At 44.8% G+C, this 25,806-nt stretch overlaps 8 protein-coding genes across 8 annotated transcripts; 3 read left to right on the forward strand and 5 right to left on the reverse strand.

Moving 5' to 3' along the window:
• Positions 1 to 1,489: 1,489 nt before the first annotated feature.
• Positions 1,490 to 3,238, reverse strand: EYB26_008582 (uncharacterized protein; the record flags this gene model as incomplete). The annotated part of the gene is made up of 2 exons (XM_054267833.1): positions 1,490 to 3,028; positions 3,080 to 3,238. The coding sequence occupies 2 exons, from the start codon at positions 3,236 to 3,238 to the stop codon at positions 1,490 to 1,492; spliced, it is 1,698 nt and encodes a 565-aa protein (XP_054123808.1).
• A 4,877-nt stretch (positions 3,239 to 8,115) lies between these two features.
• EYB26_008583 (uncharacterized protein) lies at positions 8,116 to 8,778 on the reverse strand (the record flags this gene model as incomplete). The annotated part of the gene is made up of 1 exon (XM_054267834.1): positions 8,116 to 8,778. One exon carries the CDS (start codon positions 8,776 to 8,778, stop codon positions 8,116 to 8,118), a length of 663 nt encoding a protein of 220 aa, XP_054123809.1.
• A 2,372-nt stretch (positions 8,779 to 11,150) lies between these two features.
• EYB26_008584 (uncharacterized protein) lies at positions 11,151 to 11,642 on the forward strand (the record flags this gene model as incomplete). Its single annotated transcript, XM_054267835.1, has 1 exon — positions 11,151 to 11,642. The coding sequence occupies one exon, from the start codon at positions 11,151 to 11,153 to the stop codon at positions 11,640 to 11,642; it is 492 nt and encodes a 163-aa protein (XP_054123810.1).
• A 1,791-nt stretch (positions 11,643 to 13,433) lies between these two features.
• EYB26_008585 (uncharacterized protein) lies at positions 13,434 to 14,137 on the reverse strand (the record flags this gene model as incomplete). Its single annotated transcript, XM_054267836.1, has 3 exons — positions 13,434 to 13,810; positions 13,876 to 13,935; positions 14,002 to 14,137. The coding sequence occupies 3 exons, from the start codon at positions 14,135 to 14,137 to the stop codon at positions 13,434 to 13,436; spliced, it is 573 nt and encodes a 190-aa protein (XP_054123811.1).
• A 1,753-nt stretch (positions 14,138 to 15,890) lies between these two features.
• Positions 15,891 to 17,641, forward strand: EYB26_008586 (uncharacterized protein; the record flags this gene model as incomplete). The annotated part of the gene is made up of 2 exons (XM_054267837.1): positions 15,891 to 16,773; positions 16,833 to 17,641. 2 exons carry the CDS (start codon positions 15,891 to 15,893, stop codon positions 17,639 to 17,641), a joined length of 1,692 nt encoding a protein of 563 aa, XP_054123812.1.
• A 1,003-nt stretch (positions 17,642 to 18,644) lies between these two features.
• Positions 18,645 to 20,208, reverse strand: EYB26_008587 (uncharacterized protein; the record flags this gene model as incomplete). The annotated part of the gene is made up of 3 exons (XM_054267838.1): positions 18,645 to 18,778; positions 18,837 to 19,974; positions 20,071 to 20,208. 3 exons carry the CDS (start codon positions 20,206 to 20,208, stop codon positions 18,645 to 18,647), a joined length of 1,410 nt encoding a protein of 469 aa, XP_054123813.1.
• A 1,553-nt stretch (positions 20,209 to 21,761) lies between these two features.
• On the forward strand, positions 21,762 to 22,307 carry EYB26_008588 (uncharacterized protein; the record flags this gene model as incomplete). The annotated part of the gene is made up of 1 exon (XM_054267839.1): positions 21,762 to 22,307. The coding sequence occupies one exon, from the start codon at positions 21,762 to 21,764 to the stop codon at positions 22,305 to 22,307; it is 546 nt and encodes a 181-aa protein (XP_054123814.1).
• Positions 22,308 to 22,506: 199 nt separating this feature from the next.
• Positions 22,507 to 23,334, reverse strand: EYB26_008589 (uncharacterized protein; the record flags this gene model as incomplete). Its single annotated transcript, XM_054267840.1, has 1 exon — positions 22,507 to 23,334. One exon carries the CDS (start codon positions 23,332 to 23,334, stop codon positions 22,507 to 22,509), a length of 828 nt encoding a protein of 275 aa, XP_054123815.1.
• Positions 23,335 to 25,806: the final 2,472 nt, after the last annotated feature.

The raw sequence follows: 25,806 nt of genomic DNA on the forward strand, positions 1-25,806 counted from the left end.
AGGACTGAATACTCCTGAGGAGGTCGAGCAGAGGCAGTGCAAGCGACCTAAGAGTACCGTTTCTGGGCAAGTCTTGGAAGAGTTTGGCGTTGCGTTAAGTTGGGCAAGTTGCAATGAGGAGGAGGGTGTAGGTATGTATGGTGGAGAGCATTGGACTTGGCAGGGAAAGAGCGTCGCCACTTATCTGTCTCGGGGATAGTCCATTAAAAAAAAAAAAAAAAAAAAGGCAGGAGCGATCGATGGGACCATCTGCCCTGTGTCACCCGCCCGAATGCGGCTTAGCGTAGATCAGCTGAGCTACCGTTACTGCGATCTCGTGCCCCAATTCGTGTCCTAGCCTTCACACAATATACTACATATGGCATGACTCTATTATTGTTTCAGACATACTTCCTGTACAGTTTCAATCTGACTCTTCAACTACGTAGTTTTATTATCCTGTCTCGCCGTCAGCCTGTGACGATTGGCGACTGGAGAATGCGGGCAATGCAACTCAGCAGGGAAGATCAAGCAGATCGAAGCCAATCATAGTCCGTTTCATGCTAGGGTTCCCCAGCGGCTCAATCGCGGCTCCATCTCCTGTTGTGATTGATTCTATATCTTAGATACATGTAAGGCGCTCTCCCTATATGTAGCGTAGCCTACTGTGACAGCAGGCTTACAACATCGATCCTTTTTTTATCCTCGATTCATACCATGGCATGACCTAGGCCCAGTGATGTTCAGAAGAACTACGAACTTACGTAGTACGAACAGTCGCAAGGGCCAAGACAGCCACAATGTCTCTGATCTGGTCTTGGCACACGGTTTGATTGGAGGAGGGCCGGCCCTTGGATGGGGCTGTGCACGTCACCGCATGACATCATTGGCTTGCCGGAAGCGGCGGGCCAATCGAAAGCGGATGTCTGTATCTTGGCACGGCGCAAGCGTCTTGGCGTTCTATTTTTCGCAACAGATCTGGATGCCTCAGCGGTCAGGTGTCCGCAGACATCGCTAGGGTTAGGGTTTGGATGCCCTCAAACAGTCACGGAAAGTGGAGTTGAGAAACTCAGTCAATTTGGATGTGGTCAATTCCAATTAACTAAGGAATTGGTATTTTACCATGCATGTCGAACATTCATTGCGTTTCTTTTCTTAACTATGAAATATAGGCTACCGAGTTCGAGCACATACGGTAGCCGTTATACTAGTTAACCATGTGTTAAACTACTTGTCAAATCAGTCGGTCCTCGGATCAAGGGATGAGCAAACTTGCACCTACTTTCACCAAAACCGTACCTGGAGGCAGGGTAGCATTTGGAACTAAATTTGAAGTCTGAGTATATGAGAGGAGTATTTACAAATTCTATGCAAAACATATATGTGTGTCGATGACCATGAAAACCGCCCATAATGCAACACGCAAAACCGCAGACCAAGCCACAAGAACAAAGGAAAGAAAAAAAAAAAAAAAAAAAGAAAAAAAAAGAAAAGGGACGCTTATAAAACCTCAGACAGACTCATCACCACTCGAACTACCCTTGGAACTGCTTGTATGTTTTTCCTCGAGTACATGCTCCGTAACGTGCTTGCGATCAAAAACTGATTTGCGAATCAGCAAAGAAACAAGAGCACCCAAGACTGTGAGCGCAAGACTGAGCTCAAAAACATTTTTAAAGCTAGCCGCATAAGCTGCCAAGATACCATCTCTCAGCGATTGATCCGTCATTGTGTTTAGCACAGCGACATACTGATCTGCGTTGCTGGCAATGGTGGCATCGAGGCCCGCTGATATCAAATGTTGCTTCAATCGGTTCTGGAACATCGTACCGCCAATTGCAACTCCGAATGCCATTCCAAATGTACGAGAAAAGTTGTACATTGTCGCAGCGTATGACTCATCTGTGTCTTTGGCCATGGTCTGAGGCACAAATGTGAGCGCTTGTAGGAGCAAGCCATGTCCAAGACCAACAGTCATTAAAATCAGAACCCAGCGCCACGTTGTGATTGAACCATCCATCAGTATTAATAGACCTGATGCGAGGACCTCAAATATCCAGCCAGACCATAGGGCCCATCGGATGCGGCCGGTACGGGAGATGAGCAACGATACGATGATTCCGGTTGGAACGAGGACGCTGCTCACAGGGATAACAGAGACACCTGTATGGACCGGCGAGAATGCTTTGACCGAGGTGAAATATAACGAAACGTAGTACAGCTGAATGAAAAGCTGGAAGCATTGGGAGGTTAGTATTAGGCTCTCACATCCAAACTTGGTGAAGGATAGGATTCTTACTACTAGTCCCTGTGTCATGGCGCAATAATAGCCGGCAAGAGCAGATCTATTAGAGAAGATTGCAAGCCGAATGAACGGCTCCCGAGCACCCCATTTCTCCCACAGAATAGACACAACCGTTCCCACAATTCCAATGAGCAAAGGGGCCAAAGTTGCTGCACTATCCCATGCATGGTCGACACCACCCCAGGTAACAGCCATTAGGAACGATGTCATACTACCGATAAACAAAGATCCTCCAATCCAGTCAATGCGTGCCAATTTTGCCAAGATAGAGGACTGTTTCGTTCTCAGTCGGATAATAAAGGGAACGATAACCATGCTGATTCCGCAGAAGGGTAGGTTCAAGTAGAAGATCCACCTCCAGGTAACGTGCTGGACCATGAGACCACCAATTAGTGGACCAGTTATTGATCCTATAGCCCATGCTAACTGTGCAACCGACGCATATTTAGGGCGGAATCGAAGAGGTACAATGTCGCAAAGAACTATTTGGGTCATGGGTAAAATCCCGGCGCCACCTACACCTTGCAAGACACGACCGAGTAGGAGGATATCCATGCTCTGAGCAACACCTGCTACGGTGCTGCCCACAGTAAAGAAAAGAAGGGCGGCAGTCAGAATCTCTCGGCGTCCTAGTATGTCGGATAGTGACCCCATGAACGGCATCAAGACACTGCTCGCAAGGAGGTATGATGTGCCTACCCAGAAGGATGCACTTCCGCTGCCGTTCAAGTCCGCTGATATGGTCTATACGCAGTCAGCAATATGCCAATACCGAGATACTGCTCCGAGTCTTACTGGAAGAGCTGTGACGAGAATGGTCGCGTCGAGGGCCACGATTAGACTGACAAAAGCCAAGGTCAGGACGATGGACCACGCCCTACGACCGGCTTCCCAAGTAGCTGTTTCATCGGCCTCGACGATGGTCTCTAGATCTGTAAAATTTCCTTCTTCCATGATGTTGATAAGTTGGACAAGTCTTTAAGGTAATATCAAGGTGCCCGTGAGAAAATGCCCTTGGTTCGACAGGAGATTTCCCGGGCCGAGTAAAATGAGAAACTCAGAATACGAGAAGACAACTATAAGATAGGCGCTTCGAAGCCTTATTATACTTTGAATAATCCCAGATGTTGATTATCACTGGGGTTATAGTTTACAATAAACACACAAAAGACATCAAAATGGTCATGCAAACGCCCTCGGCCACATATGCCATTCTCCGCTATGGAGAAAAGAAGTTAATATTCATCAAAGAATCCCAGCCAGTCATTAACGGCCATGGTCGTAATTTTAAAAACGAATTACGTACATATCTTACGTCTTTCTCCTGTTCTTGCTCTATACTTTACCCGAAGTAAGTGGTCAATTACCGACTACGCCATTGACGTGTACTCTGTATAGATAAGAGTTCTAGTTTGACCCGTACGAGCTGTATAGTGGATACTCGGAAATGTGAAGCTATAAAAATACTTAAGAAAGATGGAATCCGTACCGACCACCTGCCCAAACTGTGTTCAATAGTTAAATGAATACGATTCTGCATATTCAAGTCGAGATCTTTTTGAGGAAACTCGGCTTTTCAGCAGCAAGATTCTACCGCATATTTCTTCCAATATCTGATACTGGGTGGGTCAGACTCCACTGGCTGGCTGACTGTCAGGCTGTACTAAAAAGATGCACTCATTTTAGCATCCAGTAAGAATGCTCATGCACCACACCAAGCATTAATATTCCCAACATGAGCCATGGGTCAGGCCTAAGGTAGAGTAGGCTTACTCAGTCTGGTACCTCGAGCATACTAAGCGCTCAGCCCTGGCGCATAACTAGACTAAAGTGAGCCCTAACAAAGTTTACGAGAAGCATCCATGTGTGCTGTTTACGGATTTCTCCGATTGCCTTATCGAATTCGCTTCTACTTCCCTTCTTTCTGGAGCCACCGGGCGTTCTGCTAGTAATATCAATCTGGAAAGTAGTAAATTCCAGCCCTATTCGTAAGGGAAACCATAACCCCCCTAACTCCCCCGGCAAGGAAATTTTAGCGAACTCTTATGGAACATTTATGTAGTACGTAGTTAAATGATGTGGGCGCATTGATTAACTACGGCAGCCATTTGTGGATCTGTAACTAGTTAATTAATATCGCTTGACAACACCAAAACCTTCCGCCGTTTTCCCTAGCTTCGCCCTACTCATTCTTTACAGAGTTACTGAGTAAGTTATGTACTTCCGCTCGAGTTCGGATAAATTGAGACTGCTGTTGTTCTTCTCGAATGCTTTGATATATGTACACGGCACTTGACCTTTGAGTTTCTCACCAAAAAATACTCAGTTCGGATTTGAGTTTTATCGCTTACGGCGACCCCGGTACATATTCTTTTTTGTGCATACTGGTGCCATACGTGTCGCCTATCATTTAGCTGCCCGCTGAAACATAAAGTTTACCTTTCCAAGTTATAATTTTTAACCTGGTGTTCCAAGGTTTATTTTGACGATCTCCTTTGAACCTCATCTTTGGTGAACGTCTCCCGATAAAAAACATCCAGGATGTGTTGAGGAGGAGTAAACCCCGTACAACCACGCGCGTCTAGATTACACACTACGATCATGTTGTTCTTGGACTGACAACGTGCAGGCTCTCTGGACCCGCAATTAAATGGAAAATGAGATCTATTATGTAGGACTTTTACACTAATACTACGAACGTATATGCAACACATCGACGGAGATATTTACTACAATTGAGTTTGCGATTCAGTTAAACGACGGAACGAGCGGATACATTTTGGGCTCCACTGAGGCATACGTAGTGAACTCAAATCAAAGCTTGCCAGGAGTGGATCATCGTACAACCCTGAGGCCTATTCCCCCTATCTGCTGTGCGTATCAATCATAAGACGTGAAGATTGTCTCTTTACGTATCGATTCAATAGATATCCCACGGAAATGGGTATGGTGGACGGTGATTGATCAAATGGACTCTTACTCGATAACATCGCTGTATTTCTACCTAGGTTTGCTCTATTGAACAAACATGGAGCCGGAGCTCATTCATACAATGCTGAAACTGTCGTGACCAGAGATATCTGTATTCCTGGAGAAGCACGTCCATTCAGAGAGCAGAGACTATGGTTCGTATAATGTGACCTCCAGCTACCGGGGTCGTTTGGAGCGGTGGCCGAAAGAGAGATGTACTGATATCAATATTTCTACTGTTTGATCTTATGAGGTTTCTGGTAACCTGGCAACTGCATGTGCCCAAGCGGCACAACCTGTCACTGGTATCAAAAGCTTCAGAATTGACGGATTTTAGACGTATTCGCTTATTAGTCTTCACATAATCTCGATGGCCAATGGCACCAGGTTCATCATCAAGCAATCTTCTCCAATTCAGGATTCCATGGACCCCTAGAGTCTAACGTGCTCATCGTTTTCCGCTTTCTTTATTTTTTGATCAGGCCCCTTCCGCATGAGCCATTATAGACGGTGGATGCCGTTTCAAGAATGTGGGAAACATTTCGCCAATGTGCCGCGAGGAAAAGATGGGGAGGAAAATGCGCCGCTGCTGTTTATGTTTCTCTAGCTCAGACAAAACAAGGGCTTCTCCTAGAATCCTTCCAGCAATTCCCCTTGCTATGACCGGTTTTACAAACTCGTCAACCTGTGTGCAAAGCTCTCCACTAGCGCAGTAACAACACGCTGCGAGTTTAAGAGGCTGCGGTAGTAGATAAAGCCGTCGTTTTCTATCTCACGAAGACTGGAGCGATCCTCAGTTCCTCAGTTTAAGACTAAGAAGCGGATTATTTTGGTCTTGCCTTCTCTCGGATTCAGCTGTCCCATTCCTAAACAACTGCCACCAGTGCCCTATCAGCCAGCTTCCGCCCTACTCTACTAGTGAGTTCATGCCTATCCCAATATACATATTGGGAGCCAAACCTTTGGTTGCGGTAGATCAGTAAGCGGACTGAACCATATAGGCCAGAGGAATCTTGCCCATATCAGATGCAAAGCAAGGGCGACTAAAGCCAGTATATAAAAGCAGCTGAAGTAGCCAGCACGAGCAAGGGCTCCAAGGAAGCCTGATTAGGGTCCATATTGGACTATAGCGTACGTTATAGGAACTATCGATAGGTGAACCAGGCGCCAGGAGATTGCAGTCATTTTTCTATAGATTACTTAGCATGGATTCGATAGGTACTATTTAGAAAAGAAATAAAAGAATTGAATGAGTGAACATTATTAGTGGTAGGTATATCAATTGCCCAGTGCTAGTTATTCTGTGGCACAAATGGGTGTCAATCATTGTGATGCCCCAGCACGTGGTAGACCTCACATGGTGCGAAATGCTGTGCCTGGCTCATTTCCATATTAGGGAAGATTGCCAAAACGAGGTGTAGTATACTCTGTGAAGCCCCCGGGCCCGGTCGCTAGGGCCGAAACCAGCAATTCTTTAGCCTAGGACTGCTACCACTGGCTATGATCAGGCCAGATGAAAAAGAAATAATAAGTAATCATATGTTTATTGGCTGGATGTGGATATCTCGTCCTTTACCTAGGGTGAGAAACGGCTCTGCTGATGCTGGAGCCTCATCGATCAATTGTCGCCATAGGAAGCAATTTTCTGAAAAAGCACTTTCTGATTGAAATATATGAGCAGTTTGATAGCCTGAGCGAGGCTAATCTCAAAACGGATAGGACTTACAGCCAATAGGAGGCTGTAAATGTATATTAGCGTCCTGGCAAGGACCCACAGGAAAGGGGAAAGGAACGAGTAGTAAAGAGGGCGACTTTGGAGCGAAACAGTCAACAGAAGAATCACACATCAGCATATATATTAAATTTATATGGTAACGTAACCTATGTTACCTGATTACTAGCCTATACGCGGAATCCAACATTAGTCAACTGACTGGGTTTATTGGAGTTTTTTACCACTAGCACAAAACAGGTGAAGTTCGAATCTATGGGTGGAAAATCCTTGTCCTCTTGATCCCCTTCCTTCTATCATTTCTAGCTGAGATTCCTGTCCCTTTTATATATGCGAATCCCATACAAATAATCGACTGTGATTCTTTCAATCTGTGTGTCAAATGGTATGCCTCATAATGTGTCATAATGGGTCATATGGTGTTGTGAATATAGCGTATTTTATGTCAAATAGATTCACGCGCTATATCCTTTCTTAGCGTAGCGGTAAAATATGGCCAACAGGGTTTTATAAACACGGTTAGGGTTGCCCATGGACAGGACCTGTCAGATAAGCTGGCTTTCCAATGAAGCCATCGAATGAAGTGATCAATCCGAAACCGTTATGTGTAAGAGAAATGTCTCAAGTTTACTCCGTGGGATAGCTGTCAGATAATCCGGATATCCAGAGGCAGTCAAATGAGGCAGTCAATCAGAAGCTCTACTTTATAGCCCCCAATTTTACCCCTCATGATAGGTCACAAATGATGTCAACCCTACATGCCGGATTCGATAAAACCAGCTCACCAGATGTCTATAAAAACCCGGCTTTGGAACCTCATGTATTCAGACAGGGAGAGAGAAAAAAAAAAAAAAACAGATACAATCTTGCTAGTCACTTATTCTTCCTTCCTTATACTTGTAAAATACATTCAGGGTTAGCCGGGAGTAAACCCGCCAATCCGACAGGACCCCTCCGTCCGCCCATGAACATCGGCATCAGTCCCATCTCCCGTCCATGGGACTTGCAGAGGTCTACTTGTATATGCTGTTTACTTTAAGCAAATTTTAAAAGGCAAGGACAGCAAGGAGACTGGCTGCAAGATTAACTGCGCTGCCAACCTAGTTAGTACTAGCCCCCAGTTCCAGCTCTAAGCTGCACCAGTGAAAGTAGGGACGGCAGGCGAATTATTGGTCGCTATTGCACCGCCAGGGGGCATGGTAGGTATTGTGACGCAATGGATAAAGTTATCGAAGGCATCAATACCTTGCTGGATGACCTTGATGGTTATATTATTAAATTCTTTTGTAAAATACTGCTTCTGGGCGCTTTGGATAATCTTCCGGGAGATTATATCACGGAGTTGTTCAACAGGGTTTTTCATATTCTGAAGACTCTGTAGAACCTGAGAACGAAAACCGCGAGCAACAAGAGGCTTCTCCTTTTCGATAAGAGCCTCAATGACCCATTGAACCGGAGGCTTTAAAGTCTTCTCAATATAGGCAACAAGTAGATTGGCATCATGCTCGTCAAGGGAAACCTGACGTCGGAATTTCTGAATCCCATCCTTAATAGCTTGGATAATCTCTCGAGGGCCAGTAAGAAGGAATGTGGCAGGACCGCCGTGATAATCATCAATATGGTAATTGAGCGTCTTCATACGTTCGGCGATAACGTCGATAACCGACTTATAACCATGAGGAGGATCAGAAGGAGGATCGGGCCGGTTCTTAGTAATATAGTGATCGATGTAAGAGCTCGCAGGAGCCAAGGCAGAAAGACTGAAGATAATAAGGGAAGGTAAGAACTTCATGTTGATTAGTTAATAAGTGTATTATTATTTATGAAGTGCTGTAGTTGCTTGTGAAGCTTTCAAAAGTGAGATAGGATAGGAATAGACAAGTCTATAGGTGTTATTATTAATAGCCCACTCCCGACACCATCTACTAGCCGAGGCTCCATGTGACAACTGCCAAAACCTTGTATTGAGAAATATCTAGGTGCGCATATCTACAGGAATATCAAGCATGGGAGAAAAAGAGAAGGAAAGGAAAGTTCCTCTGGGCCAAATCCACGTACAAATTATATATAAAAATCTAACTACTGGTACGACTAGGGCATCTATTTATTTTATATCCTTCAACACCACAACCACTGCAGCGAAATTGGCGGCGTACGACTGGTTGAGAAGCTGGGAGCTCCGGATCAACAGGAGCAGCAGGAGTAGTAGTAACGGCATGAGATGCCTCAACCTGGCCTTGTACGAGCGCTTGGGCTTCTTCTCTAGTAATCCCTTGCTCAATTGAAATCTGCTTCTTAGATCTTTTTCGTTTTTGCTTATCTTTTTCATGCGCAGCTCGTAAATCGTAGTTTTCTTTCTGCACGAGTAGAAGATGATTCATAGTCATTTCATAGGCTTTTGACATCTGCATAATTGCCTGATCAAGCACTTGATTTAGGCTTCCCGTACGCTCATTCATACGCTTCTTAATTGTAGTTGACTGACGTACAAATTGGCGTATATTTTGTGGTGTTTGGAAACAGGAAGATTGTGTATTGCTCGATCGACTAGGAGGTCGTGTTGGTGTCTTCAATTGAATTGTAAGATGTTGAATAACTCGATCTGGATTAAAAGGCACTAATACAGTTGCTGCAAAGCTATTCCGAATAGTTTGAGCTTTATAAGCTATCGTACGAGCCCGTGGAAATGCCATTAAAAAGTCGATTTTATTAATATGGTTGAATCCAAGGAAAAGCAGGCTCATCATCTATTCGACTCGCGAGAGATAGCACAACTAACGCTTGCAATTGAGTGATTTCCAATGGGTTGTTGCGGCACGGAACCTGCCAGAGTCTGAAGGTAGTTCGAGACTTCATCAACAAGAACTCCAATGGCTCCGTATTGCCTCCAGGCCTAGACGTAAAATCTTTCAATATTCGACATGGTGGTTGCGTGCCCCCTTCAAAGGATATTCGAAGGTTTCTTTTTATCGAAGATCACCAAGGGACATCTGGGGACGGACAAAGTCCCGAAAGCGAATCTAACTGTAATTCTCTTTGACATCTACCACATCAGACTGAAATATAGAAGATTTTGTACTCCTTATCTGTACAACCAAACTTCGACAAAGGATCGTACAACTCGAAGTGTCTACTTGGACGTACAGTAAGTGATTTCTCTTGTTTTCATATAATGAATACAAAATGTACGAAGAACTTCTTCATTCCGACTAGCTTCTTCACACCTTGGTTACATGCTGGAGATTGGCGATGTATTCGAATGTCAGAAATATATCCTGTGATTTTGGTCTAGGGGTAAAATAGTTCGGATATTGAAATAGGGTTAGGGTTAGGGTTATAACATTTTGACGAATCGCAGTGACTATCCACAGGTTATCCTCATGGAACAACCTCTTCCCAATTGTAATTGTGAATCAAAATTTGGTACGGAGTAGAATCATGTAAATCCTACTTGATCCAATCTGGTCAGGGGTAGGGGATCCATATGTTCAGTCAACAATGTAGAGACGCCTCTTTTGGTGTATAGAATTGCTGCCGTATCCGAGCTCATGGATAGTTCTTCAGTGGCGCATCAGAAATACCAACTAGTAGGTGTGTCAACTCTCTTCCCTAAACATCTGTGTGGGTGATTTGTCTTTCAGAAGGTAACTAGTTAAGTTAGAATATCCAAAGGGGTTGACTCATCCCTTCGGTCGGGTAGACTAGTTAAGTTAACGAATTTGGCCCTGTATACTACTAATAAGTAGATAATGTGAGATTTAAGAGTGGACGGTCTTCAAAATCGAAATTTAGATCGATGTCTCATCAAGGTTCCACAGCCTGCCACGTTATCTCCGTGGGAATGTTGAGAAGCTTTGCGTCTGTGCCTCTATCAGTCGAAAGAATCGAGAACTTCGCCTTTCAGGTTAGGGTGGCCTGATGCCCCTCAGGTACTTAACTAGGGCTATTATCTCTCACATCCGAGAGCGCCTCCATCTGCACAATGAATGTGGGGGGTGCCAAATACGGAGAGTGGAAGCGACATGACACTTAAGTTCCCGACAGGCTTTCCGTCAATACTATGTAGTAGGAATTTTCAGAAGCATGATCTAGAAAAAGAAACGACAAAAAAAAAAAAAAAAAAAAAAGATATATATATATATATATATATATATAAAGCCAAATATGGCGCCTGAAGTTCGTGTTGGTGTAGGCGTGTTTGTCCTCTATTCTTCGCAGGAATCATCGACCAACCCCCGCTTTGTGATGGGCAAGCGCCTCAACTCTCATGGATCAGGGACATACGCTCTTCCAGGGGGCCATCTTGAATTCGGGGAGACGCCAGAGGATTGCGCCATTCGAGAAGTGCTTGAAGAGACTGGCCTCGAAATATCGGAACCGAAATTTCTGACCGCTACAAACGATTACATGCCCGCGGAGGGGAAACACTACATAACTTTATTCATGGTATGCGTCAGAAAGAACGAAGAACAAGTCCCGCAGGTACTTGAGCCTCACAAATGTGAGAGCTGGGATTGGGTCAGCTGGGAGGACCTGAAGTCTGCTACAGACGAGCAGAATAATGCCCGAGACAATGATGTGCTGGAGCGACCGCTTTTCCTCCCACTGCTGAACCTGGCACGACAGCGACCAGAGACTGTTCCTAGGATTGAATAAGCGTTCCCAAATGCTCTGGACAACGAGGCCAAATGCGGTAACCTTTGCTGTGAAATAATCGTTACCGATATCCAAAGCTGGTGCTTCTAAACATGGGTTTTGGTGCTCGGCATGAAGATAACAAACGCACGACTTCTGCCTGTCTGCGATTTGCTGTCCTTCGGTTTGACTCGAAACAGAGTTGATGGCAGTGGAAACTGGACGGAAGTCTTGAAATATGCCCACTGGAAGCGGCCCCAGGCCCGCTAACTATAATCTTAACGATGGCATTACTGGCTAAAATACAGGCCGGAAGTCAGATTTATATATTTTGTGCTATTTATAAGTCTTGAGAGAGATAAAAATACTGGTGAATGACCAATATGTCTCGGTGGATTTTTGTCTACGTGCCAAATTGCTGGGTTGGTTCTTCAAAACAGTACCCAAACGGGCAGGTGTCTCGACCAGAGCTCCTTGACTTTAGTCATGCATGCTTGTCAACCATCACGCCGTAAACGTTCCTCCAAAGATCGCTAATACGTAGATTGAAACCTATTGGATCCTTATACATGCTCATTTATTACTTGATCCACGTGGATGAGACAAGCATGTGACCTAGCTGCCGCGTCTCAGCTTCCTTGCAGTTCGCTTGAGCAAGGAGTCAGCCTCAGCTACAAATTCAAGGCTGGATTTTCTTGGCACAATCATCCTGGTGAACAGGACAGTTTAGCAATTCTAGCTGCTCTCGGTGGCTGTATTATGCATTGGAGAATAGGCTAACGAGGTCTCTACTCTGTGCCTGGCTGTCTCTGCAGATTAATACGAGTCCAGATGTTGGTCATTATATCAGATAAGCGACTATAGTGAAAGTTTACTAAGACCTCGAATCTCGATTTGATTCCGCCTCAAAGCATTACGTAGGATTACCTAATACCCTTGATATACGGTGACTACAATAGACCAGGTTTTCCTCCACACGGCGAATGATTGGGCAATCTGAGAAGAGAGCCAATTGTATGCCACGTATTGATCGATGCAAAGCGTGAATAAGGCCAAATGTCGCGTGCAGATCAAGGTTGGAGCATGTTGTTGGTATCGGCCGCGTGACCACAAATCGTATTTGGTTTTGATGTTAGGCAATCCATTGAATCCAGTGGGGTTTAGCGAGAATAATAAGCCTTGCAAGCGAGCGAGTGCCAAGCAAAGCACACCGCAACAACATCTCAACAGGTTCCGAAGTTCATTTCTCGCCCTTGGTGATATCCACCTCAGTGCATAATTACCGACACGTTCCTGATAGATCAGCCCGGCGCCAATCGAAGATATCCGGAAGTTTACCAATTATGTACGGCGTCCTAGGTATTTGTTGGGATTGGTGAAGCTATTTTCTCATTGGGGAAAACTGGGCGCCGCTATAAAATCCACAAGACTCAGCTAACAAATCACTGAATGTTCATTGGCTGATCTATCCGTCAAGAACGTGGTGATCCTGCAGCATGATCTTTCTAATCCGAATGCGGGTATGCATGATTTACTAGTTTACATCAAGGTTTATCTCGTTCGAGCAATTTTCTATTTTCGAGACGCTGAAACGAGGAGGGCGATTCAATCGAGTAGATGCATTAAACACGTAGCTATGTCCTTGACGGCATGCTAACTCGACGATTGATATGACGAGACCACCATGATATATTTGAACTTCTCATGAAGCAATCTTTGACTGAACAACAAAAGGAAAGGAGAAAGAACGCTTGTAGTATCCTCGGAAACCAGACAACTTTGTCAAGCTGCTTTCGGCTTCATCTATGTGTACTAGTTTGTCGAGCTCGCATCCACTGGTGCGATCGTCCGAAGGGAAACTGGTACCGCATCTGGGTTCTGTGCCTGTTGCTCTTCAGATAGGTTCCACAGCAAGTTAAAGACTCCGGCGTCGTTTGTGGGTTCGGCAAAGAAGTGTGAGACTAGCTGCTTGGAGCTATCGTATAGAAAAACATAAGGTCCATACAGTGTCCACTCTCCATCAGCGCCACCACTTGAACCTGTATCCTCGGTGAAAGTGACCGTGTTGCCAGACGTGTTCACCGGGACATTCAACTGTAGACTTGTCCAGGTGTAGTTGGCATCATGCTTTGCCGCTTCAGTGCTCGTAGCATTTGGAAAGGCGAGTAGTCTACCGCTCTCAATTGAGACTTCAATAATTTCCGAGAAATTTTAGTTTGTGGTTTCATGGAAAGTGTAAGGCAGTGGAACTTACAATAGACATCAGATACATTGTAGCCTGGAATAGCATTTACGTTTCCAAGTTGAGCGTCACCTGCCATTTCAGCCGTCAGATTTGATTTATACACTGGTCTAACCAGTCAGGAGAACAGATAGATACCTTCAGAATAAAACAACGGTAGACCAAGGACACCAGTGCCATATGCGTAAATCGTAAAATTTCCACTCTGTGCCAGAGTCAATGGCAAGATTGTGTAAGCGGCCAGTAAAGGCAAGAGTATCTTATCATAGAGCATTTTGAGGGGATAAGAGAAAGGATTTGCGCTTGACTTCAACAGGATGAAGGAGTTGTTTTTGTTACTAAATCCGTTGTAAATAGGTTTTTGGTTAGTAGGGAGGCATCTCTGCAAATAAGAATACATTTATGTCTAGTTCCAATGAGTTTGGTTCGCGAATTTCAACATGCAATAAGAAATGCAGGAGCGGAATAATTGAATTCAGCTTGTGGCTTAGTAGTATACGAGATCTTATGACCCTTGCTAGTGTCGACCAAGTCTGAGAATGGTGTTCTGCAAGATATTTGGAAACTTGGATATCATCTGTGTGACCGAACGTATCGCCGAATGTCGCCATCCGTTTTTGGGAAGTTACCTAGCTACCGCCATGATTCAGTCAGGATCTCTAGATATGATTCGATGCCTGAGACATGTTGAGTAGATTGCGAATACGACCAACGCTTCACTAATCAACTTTTGATAGCTCACAAGATACATGTGTCAAAAGACTCAGAGCAGAATGTGCTTCGTTTGCTAGTAGTTTCTTCAGATGCAAGCCCAACCCTAATAACAAATCGGATCAATAATTTAAACGACATGCGATGTCTAGCCTGGATATACTAAATCCATGCATCCATGGATGTTTTTGGACTCTGACTCGGGTCCAACAAAAGCTTAAAAGCCCTAAGTCAAGGAGTCCACTTGATAGAGCACGCATTATTTAGTACAATGAACCCATCGACTTCTATCCAGGTTGGGATCGGTTGATTCAAAGATTCACGTTCCCACGTCAAGAACAACCATCATTTGCTCTACGTTCCTGCAAAAAGTGGAAGGATATACTTTAGGAGTGATCCTAGATAGCTCGAATGTTCTATTTCCAACATGTAGAACTAGATATGATCCTTCAAGTGGAGATAGATATGTTTGTATCTGAATTCATTGGCCAAAATCGAGCCCGAAAATTGGGAAGGGCCACTTCAATCTGGAGGCTTCTCGGGGACATATTTGCAGGAATTGCAAGATGACTCGATGCAATGCTGCTGTCCAATAGATAGACAAGTAACGACACCGCATGGCCTCAGGTCGGATAACCAACGCTAGCATCCATGGATTTTGTCCATTCGAAGAACGAAGCCAGGAATTTAAGTTTTCGGCGGGAATACTGTGCTGTCAACCATGTCGCTTGCTTGTAAATTCTATCTTAGAACTAAGCTGACGACTTCCAATGTCTTAGTCACCTCCTGACTGGGATGTTTTCAGATTGGATAGAGTGTTGGGCTACATTGTGGTCAGATGTTCATGTAGAGATTCTGGCCAAAAAAAAGAACGTGGAAGCTCGTATCCTAGAATAGTAGGATGGATGTAAGACAGTTCTGAATTTCGCTTAGAATCTCATGACTACCTGGAAAACCCACAAGGATTAGGGCGTCTGTCATGCATGCATAGAGTTACTCGAACAAGAGCTGTCAGATAAGTTGGAAACCTCGACGCTTTCAACTGCGATATAAAGCCCACCGCAACTATTCACCAATTGGGAGGTCTACGTTTTCATTAAGTAATAAATTCAATATAGTTGAATATAGATTATTTAAAATTATAGAAAAACTTAGAAATAATAATTCTAAATTTTAATTATTTATAAATATATATATATTTCATATTTCATATCTTATTATTAAAACTAGGACACAACAAGGAAGTTAATGCCTTACGTTACTCCTTCTCCCACTGTTATTTCTCTATATTTCAAAGTCAAACCCTAGGCTTCACGATGGCCGTGAAAGACCTCCTTCTATACTTTTATTTCCTTATTAGCATCAATCTGGTATTGGGAGCAGCTACAACTAAACGTTGCTCTGGTAATACCGCAAAAGATCGCACTAAATGGTGCAACTATGATATAAACACCGACTACTACAATGAAGTGCCAGATACTGGTGTTACCCAAGAATATTGGTTTGAGATCCGCGAGGAAATCCTGGCTCCTGACGGAATCCCACGATATACTCAAGTCATCAATGGTTCAGTACCAGGGCCTACCATACACGCAAATTGGGGCGATGAAGTGGTTGTACACGTTACCAACCAACTTTCTAGCTCAAACAATGGAACCAGTATTCATTGGCATGGTATTCGGCAGAATTTTACGAATCAGAATGACGGTGTTGTCTCTGTGACCGAATGTCCCACTGCTCCGGAAAACACCATCACCTACAAGTGGCGTGCCACTCAGTACGGAACTACGTGGTATCACTCTCACTTTTCTCTGCAAGCATGGGAAGGTGTTTTTGGAGCCATTGTCATTGATGGACCCGCAAGTGCAAATTACGATGAGGATGTAGGTGCTATCGTCCTGACCGACTGGAGTCATGAAACACCCGACGAGCTGTTCTACTTCGATGCAAAGCACGGTCCTCCATACCTAGAGAACGGTTTGATCAACGGTATGAATGTTTATAAAAATGGCGATAACCAGGTTGGCCAACGATTCACCACGAAATTCAAATCTGGCAAGTCCTACCGTCTTCGTCTCGTCAATACCGCACTCGACACTCATTTCTCCTTTTCCATCGATAACCATACTATGACCGTCATAGCGGCAGATCTTGTTCCAGTTGAACCATTCACCACAAATGTTCTCACTATAGGCATTGGTAAGATTATATGTCCTACATGTTTACGCCTAATTAGTTCATCTTGCTAATACTTACAGCACAACGCTACGATGTCATTGTCAAGGCAGACCAAGCTCAGGTTGCCGACAAATTCTGGATGCGCGCTGTGCCCCAGACTGATTGCTCGAGCAACAACAGTACAGACAACATTAGGGGCATTATATATTACGGCAATGCACAAGGTACCCCATCCACAACCGGTTATAACACGACAACAGGCTGTACAGATCAATCAGGCAGTCTCACACCAGTTGTGTCAAAAGCTGTCTCTCAGGACTTTACTTACTACAATAATGAGACCGTGACTCTCGGAATAAATAGTGCGGAACTGTTCGTTTGGCAGGTCAATGACGTGTCAATGCTAATCGACTGGGAGAACCCTACGCTGCTGCAAATCTACAACAATGAAACGAGCTGGTCCAGCACTGAGGGAGTCATACAAGTCGACGAAGCCAACAAATGGGTCTACGTGCTCGTGCAAAGCAGTCTGGGAGTTCCACATCCAATTCATTTGCACGGCCATGACTTCTTTGTTCTTGCTCAGGGAACTGGAACTTACGACCCTAATACAGCTGTGAGCAAGTTTAACAATCCAGCGCGCCGAGATACCGCCATGCTATTGGCAGGGGGTTATCTTCTCCTAGCATTCCAGACTGATAATCCCGGGGCCTGGTTGATGCACTGTCACATCGGATTTCATACGGTTGGCGGGCTTGCCATCCAGTTTGTCGAGCGATACAGTGAGATTCGAGACCTAATTGATTATACAACTCTTTCTCAGACATGTAGCTCCTGGGATCAGTGGCAGGACTCCCAACATCTGGTGGATATTGACTCTGGAATCTAGGTCAAAAGGGAAGGGAATAGTTGGAGTCATCACTGCTCGTGTCAAGAATCTTATAATATTGTGTTGGTGGTTTCTTGTTTTTCCATTGTTATTTTGGATTACACGACGTCTAGCTTAGTACGCTCCGGCATTAGTGAGATCTTTGATAAATAGCTTAGGCTTACACAGGCCTCGAGACTGTAAAACCGGTTCAGCTTTCGGTCACACATGTCGCGTGCAAACAGTTCATAATGGTTACTAACTATGATACGCCCAATTCGGACACTTGTAGGCCACACCATCGCATTTTCTAATATACGTAGAACTATTTGAGGTTTACCTGCCAATACGTTATTCATCGTCCTGAATGGTGATTTAGATTGAAGTTGACGTTGAGATATTCGAAGAGCTGGTCAGTGAAGCAGTCCTCGAGTAATCGAGTCAACAGTAACTCGGAGCTTTTGTTGTATATGTTTCACAGCGCTAAAATATTGTTACCCAGATCAATATCTAGGTGGGATTCACGAGGGCACCTTCCCAGGTAGATGATCATGTAGCTCTAGCCATTCAAACCGATAGGGCTTGATGGTTATTCCATAAGAATTGTACGTTCTTACTGGAAGTGATAAACGTGCATTATGTATTAATAATGGTCTATAGTTACACAATGGGTTTGTCGTAAAAATTTCTGATACATTCACGAATTGACGTGGGTCTTTCAGCCAAGTAAGCGTAATGTTGAAGAAACTCCCAGTAATACGAAGTACGTGCAAAGAGACAAAGGTATAAAAGTATAAACATTTTCTATGGCTATTTAAAACCGCTAATAGAATTCCGATACATTTTATTGTTCATCTTAAGCTTGACGAAAGGAGGCTCGAGCCAAGTCACTTGTATACAACAGAAAAGGAAAATTGGAACATGCAAGAAATAATAGTTATTATTCAGAATATTTCGGTACCAAAGAACTCAAAATGCGCCCCCACAACAGCTTTATCCCAGAATGATAGTAGAATCTGAACTATCAGACAGAGGACCCGGTCTGTAGCAGCAAGTCATGCCATTTCCGGAACACGTTCCTAGGATCGTAATACTTCTTGAGTTCTTTGAGACGAGGCAAATTGTCGCCAAACAGATCTCTTGCGTTGGCATCAAAACCTATTCCATAGTCAATTAGTTCAACTTGTAGCTAAATACATTAAGAGTAGCAACTGACCAGTAAAATTAGGATAGGTACCTACCCCAGGGCCTCTCTTTTTGACGTGCTCATCACGTATCTGACTCATAAGGCCCTGCTGTAAATTACGAATCTTTGAGTCCGCATTTACGTCCTGCCAGTTGAATATGGAGCAGACGTTATAGTATGGCCCCCTATTAGCATAGGCTGTAGCATCATTTGGGACCTCAACCACTTTGGTATAGGGCAACATTTCAAAAAGCAAAAAGGCTTCAGCATCATCAGAATGGTCATCCAGAATATGAGAGAAGTTTTGGTACACCGTTTGGAAAAAGTCCATGTCAAGTGGTAATGTGACACTCGTGCCACTCAGTCGTTTTCTCCCCTCGCTGGCGGTTGTCCTATTGAACAGGCGATTTGTCTTGTAATAAGGCATCATTCCCGTCTCCCCACGACCTGTGCTCAGCGATAATACGGGTTCAAACATCTTTTCTGCTTTGTCCTGTGGACCGTTGTAAAATAAAATTACCACTATCGTGGTTTGATCGTGCGTGTTTGTAAACCCAAAGAATAACCCTTGGTCTTCCTCAAGTTTGGAGTCGAGGTCGTTCACATAATCTACCAATTGCGATAGCTTATCTGGATCGAGGTATATTATTCCGGCAAAGACATCATTCTGCTGTGGATGAGCTCTGAAGGTGAATCTCGTGGTAACACCAAAGTCTTGACCAGCTCCGCGAATGGCCCAAAACAGGTCCGGGTTTTCCGACTCGGATGCGGTGGTTATACTGCCATCCGCCAGCACCACTTGAGCTTCTACTAGATTATCGATAATAAGACCGTACTTCCCAGTGAGCCAGCCAATCCCGCCACCGAGTGTCGTACCACCTACACCAAGCTGGCTAGCCGTTGGTCCAACGACAGCAAGACCATGCTGGGCGGCAGCTGTGTCAACATCTGCCCATTTGGCGCCACCTTCGACCGATACTATGGAGGAAGAAGATTGAACGTCTACACGATTCATTCTTCCCAAGTCGATCACAATCCCTCCATAAGTCGATGATGCACCATTTGTGCTATAGCCACCTGAAAGAACCGCAAAGGGAATATAGCGTTTCGCAGCAAATTCCACAACAGTGGATACTTCCTCCGCAGTAGTAACCTTCACTATGGCGCCCTTAATCAGCATAGTTGTGTCAGCATACGTCAAGTGATGCTCTTGGATGGGTGAAAGTAAACTACGAATGCTTTGGTGTGGTGACGAAACACATACGGCCTCCTTTTCGCTGGTTGCGCTCCATCGGTCAAGGCTTTCCACATACTCATCGTCGGCAAGAGTCACAACCTCTGCATTTGTTCCTCTGAGTTCCTTCTGCAGTTCCAACGCAGCGGGGTATGTCAAAAATGGCATAGTGTATGCTCATTCGGTTTATTAGGTATTAGTTGTATGTTGTAGTAGGTTGATGGTCTCGACTAGTCAGTCAAACAAGACAGTTTAACAAATTGTTGATTTGTATGAATTTATTCAGGCGTTGAAATTGACTTCAATAATTGACACCGACATAATCCCGAAACATTATGGGAACCATATGATATCAACATTGATTGCCCAGACAGCTCACATAGTTAACTACGGTAGTTAGCCATTGCCACTGAATAGTTACCTAATTCAAAGTCCCGACCGAGCCGGAAAATGGGCCGAACTTTGGGGAACAGTCATGAACACATTTACACTCGGAGACTTCTGTCGGTTATAGAACAAGACGTTTTCGTTCAGCTGACCTTGCTTCATCATCATGGAACAGAGTCATATGCACTTGTAGCAGAATCCGATTGTTCTTCGTTGATTATTTTGCCTTTCGATCGTATGATGTCGCCCTCGGCGTTCGCTCGGGAATACCTACCGGAGGTACCGACCGAGAGGTACCGACCTTACTACACGCAGTACTTGGTGGTACTCCGAAGCATTCAAGAATCATGTATTGCCAGATTCGGGGATCTCTATCACACGTCGCAAGTCACATTGCTCACATATTATAACGAGTATATATGTATTATTGCCATTGGAACGTGATTTTGTTCTGAACTTGAATTCAGCTGTTGTAAAATTGCACAGACTCAAAGTTTCGTTGTCCAGGTTAAGAAAGTTGACACGCCATCCTCAGCTTTCGTCACACATCTTGCGTCGTATGTCAAGGGATCCCATCTATGCGTGGTAATATGGGAGACTGGCCCAAGTATTAGATGGTTACATATGATGTATGCATATACGAAAGAGGAAAGCAATGTTGAAGGCAGTAATCAGCAATGTTCTACGTGGACGCTTAGAGTACGATCGGGTGCGGTCGCAAGATAATCTTCTATGAGCTTTTACTGGAGACTCTCTACCTAGGTACACCATTACTACACGCAGTAGTAATGGTGTAAATCGAGCGTGGTAAGATTAGGGTTTGGCTATTTTAGGAAAGATGTGCCTAATTCGGCAGGTAGTTGATCAATCTGCTCTTGGGGAAGAAACGAATAATCCCCTTGGCTTGCCACTATAGATTCGCCCTTGATATGCACTGCCCACATGCATGATAGATATTGACAACTGACCGGGCTCATATATGCATTATCACCGCTTCTGTGAAGAAATATTCCATTAGCATTACAGTCTCGCGAGTGGGTGGGGAGTGCACTGTAGTAGTGCCGCCGTGATGAAAAATGTTGGGTATACGCCCTATGACATGTCCGAACTCCGCATCTGACGGCAGTTCATATAGCATTCCGCTTTACCTCAGAGATCAATCTTTCAAACCCTAAGGCAGAATATATTTTACACTTGCGAGGCATTATACTCAAGACTACTCTTTGGCCTAGCACGGGTCATTTTCAACATCGGGGTCGTGAAGTATTTGGTTATACACATCGGCGGATCCCTCTGATTTATACCGAATGGTTCAAACCAATTCTACTGAAGCCATGGAAATTAAAATCAATGACGATTCATCTCGAACTACACTGACGCCCTCGTTTGTTTTAAGAACTTTCCGCCCAGGGGACCTGGGATATATTGTGCATCGAAATGGAGTTTATTACGACGAACAGTATCAATGGGGCACTCGTTTTGAAGCTGTTGTAGCGCGAATTGTCGCCGATTTTGTCGACACTTATGACCCAAGCAAGGAGCGCTGCTGGATAGCAGAACGCAAAGGTGACGGAGCATTCTTGGGCAGTATAATGCTAGTCAAGGATCGAGAGTCGGTTGATCCTTCGAAAATCGCCAAACTGCGCCTGTTATTTGTCGAGCCAGAGGCGAGGGGTATGGGACTAGGGGCAGCGCTGGTCAGGCAGTGTACGTGTTTTGCGCGAGAGACAGGTTATTCACGAATCGGACTATGGACGCAGGGCATACTGCTTGCTGCAAGAAGGCTTTATGCGAGGGAAGGTTACAAGCTGGTACGATTAGAGGAACACCAGGCATTTGACATTCCAATGACGGGTGAACACTGGGAGTTGACGTTATAAGAGCGAGCGTCTGGCCTTGGATATTGCACCATGGAACATCACATTATGGTCAGTGATCCATGGCTCCGAGTTTGTTCCTAGACGAATATATCTCTCGATAGTCGCGCACGATTGTTGAAAGACCGTTGACGAAACTGGCCAAAATTGATCCGAATGATACAAAATCTTCACTATTCATTATTCGCATCTACTCTCAATTTTAATCGAGAGAATAGCTGACTTTGGATTGTCCTTGTTTCCGCGTTATTTTTTTTACAGTCGTATGGCCACATAGATCTGTCGTTTCGACGTGTGTCCCTCCACAAGGATAAGCATCTAGGCCGGCAATATTGACCATACGAAACTTCTCACCCGGAGCGACCAGACTACTATCTGGGAGTAAGTACTCTAATCCTTTGTTGCGAAAGTCAATTTCGTCCCACCATTCCACACTAACAGGCAGTTTGGCGGCAATTGATTCATCGACCTTCTTCTGGATGGCATCCTTCCATTTGCCGTCAATGAGGCCTTGGAACTCGCAACCTGCCGCGCCCGGAAAATGCGATGCTTTTAGCTCTGCGAAATCCTTAACTTCATCTTTAACGAGATGTCTGACAGATGCGCCTAGAACATGTCCTGCCGTATGAAGTCGAGAGTATAGTAGGCGCTTGTCGACATTGATGACTTGTTCCACAATTTGACCACATTTGAAAATACTGACAGATGATGCAGCATCGTCGGTTGAAAAATGGCCTAGATGCATGACTTGGCCATCACAGACAACATCCATACGAACAGCCGTGACCGTAAAAATTAGACCTGTCTTCCCGGTCATTGTGCCAACGTCCGAAGGTTGGCCGCCTCCTTGCGGATGAAATATCGTTTTGTCGACGACCACTACATAGTCCTCATCACCGCCAGTTTTGAAAACCTGGCGATTTGACTCGTCAAGGGCGCTGAAAGGCCGAACTGATATCACTGTTGCCTCAATTCGTTGGATCTTGCCATCGTGCTGAAAGGCTAGGAACGTCCGGGAAGTTGAAGGCATTGTCTGATAATTAGATGGGGGTAGTGGGTTCAAACAAATAATTGCGATATGGTTAGAAGCAGATTGACCTGCAATTATTCCTTATGGTATCCAAGGAACAAATATCTTGCAAGTATAAATTGTCATCCCCACCGGCGCGAATCTCGTCTTCCACGCCCTTTGCTTGACACGGTGGGGCTATAGTGGACCTCTTTGTAACTACGGAGTCCTGCTAAGTGACCAACGGCCATAGTTAATTATGGGAGTGACTCATTGCAAATTCTAAATAAATAATTCACAGTCATCCCTCAACCAGCACTATGTAAATGCGGCTCTCCTGGCCTGCCGATTTACTTATCTTGGTGCAATTGCGTTGCAGGTCATTCATCTCGCCGGGCGACTCAGATTCATGGAATGGAAAGCTTCAATCTAGCCTCGATTTAATGCTTGAGGTCCACAAATGACGGTACCTGCCAGATATTCAATACTCGCTTCGACGGATTTTGATATGAAATTTTCGGACGATTACCAAACAAGCGAGAGGAGCTAACGATACTTCAGATAGCATAAAAGGGTCAAAGAAGAGTAGCTTGCGCCTGTGTTATCTGATTTACAACCACGATAGGATGGGTTGGTTACGCACGACTATATTGTGCCACAGGGAGTCGCTCATCGATTGCAACGGACCGATGGGAGGATTGCCAAAGAGAAGGTCATGGTCTTCAATGGCTGCCGCTCTCGGTCAATGATCGAAATTCGAGGACGTTCGACAATGGGAGGCCTGATTCCTCTACCGAGAGCCCATGGATCTTGCATACATTGCTGATAACAGCTATCTAAGGCCCATCTATCTTCCGGTACCTAGAAACAAAGATGTAATCGATATGAGCTAATGCAATCCCTCGAGCGTTCTTGGAACCATGCTTCGATCGAATGAACTGCTTCTCGAACCACATCTGAAGCTATCTTATTGCGTACGCAGTCCGTACACTCTAAAACGCGGATCGCGAGTCCGCTGCGGGAGTGGCGCGGTTACGCAGTTATGTGATGTGATAGAAATGCGTTGGTGACATGCACCAAGCGTGCCTGCGCGGGTTGGCAGCTTTTCTACTCCATACGGAGTAGGTGAAGTCTCGAGAACTCTAGCCTCTAACCTCAACAGAGTATGAGCATCTTTGAACATAACCGCGGATCACCTACCCAGGAGGGTTAGGAAGAAAGCCACAATGTGCAGAGTCTAACACTAGTGAGTAAGATTGCGAAAATCCTTCAATTTGTTTGTTTCGGCGTTTGAGCACGAACTTGGTCGTTGACAAGGATAGTGAAAAGTTACCATAAACTCTCCCGGCAAGACAACGAACAACGAATCTATGTCGAAAGTACCTGAAAATCAGCCAGCGCCAGGTGTAGCCGCATTGGCAATGATAAGGACTTTTAGTGTGTTCTGGTGGCGCTGCCAACCCAAACTCCTCTTCCATCTTTGCGCAGTGCGACAACAACTTTCATTTTTTCAACCGCGAGACCTCCTGGCCAGATAGCGGTTAAGCTGTATCATACTCTCACAAATGACCGCTTAGCATCGGCATGTCCGCGAGGCTAATATTACTAGCTGTTGATAAGACTGGATCAGGAGGTCGAATTACCAGTGCGCCTACATCTGGAGGATGAGGAGGCGTTTGCATGTAGAAATTACGCTGGAAATTGCGCCATCATTGCGATATTTACTGCATGTTGGTTGCTTGGTTACGACCGATCCAACGGCTGTGGAATGAAGCAACGCAGAGGGACTTCCAGCGACCAGATTATCGACAATGAAAGGAGATCAGTGGAACAACAAAAACCCGACAGGGGATCCATGCCTTCATTACAGCCAACATGAGACGATGATCTGGCGACATGGATTGACTTGATGAGGGAACGCCGTGGTGGGTTTTCGGAGATGCGCGAAAATAAATTGAGTCCTTATCTGGAACACCGTAAGCATGTACGTACGTAGCACTAGAGCTTAGCAGGAGACTGTTTTTTATCAGAGTGGCAGCTGTGATGCTACACTACAACATACGTGCATGGGCCTTGTTGTATGGTGGCTGCTTATCAGGTGAGTCCTGATATTATCTCACACTTAATGAGTTAATATTATGGAGCGGGCTTTGGTGCCAATCCGCCAGCCAAACACGGCGAGTTTTCTTATCAGGGGCTATTCTGGCCGTGGATCCCACCTAACGCCAACACCGAGGATGACTGATCTCTTGTTATTATTTCTAGCGTGTTTTTATTCTGTACTTGCGTAGTACTGGTATGGAGTAACTAACATACCGCTTTGTACTATCTCTTTTACCGTGTGCAGCAGCGCTCCAACGGTAATTTACCTGAAATTTCAATGTTCGGGCAGATTCTCGTTGCTTTTTATCCTCGTTGCTACCGGGCTTTATGGCCCCAACGGTGGCGTGTTAAGCGTCGTATGGGTTATGCGGAGAAGACCCTGAAGGATAA

Source organism: Talaromyces marneffei, chromosome 6, assembly GCF_009556855.1.
Source record: "Talaromyces marneffei chromosome 6, complete sequence".
NCBI classification, from domain to species: Eukaryota; Fungi; Ascomycota; class Eurotiomycetes; order Eurotiales; family Trichocomaceae; genus Talaromyces; species Talaromyces marneffei.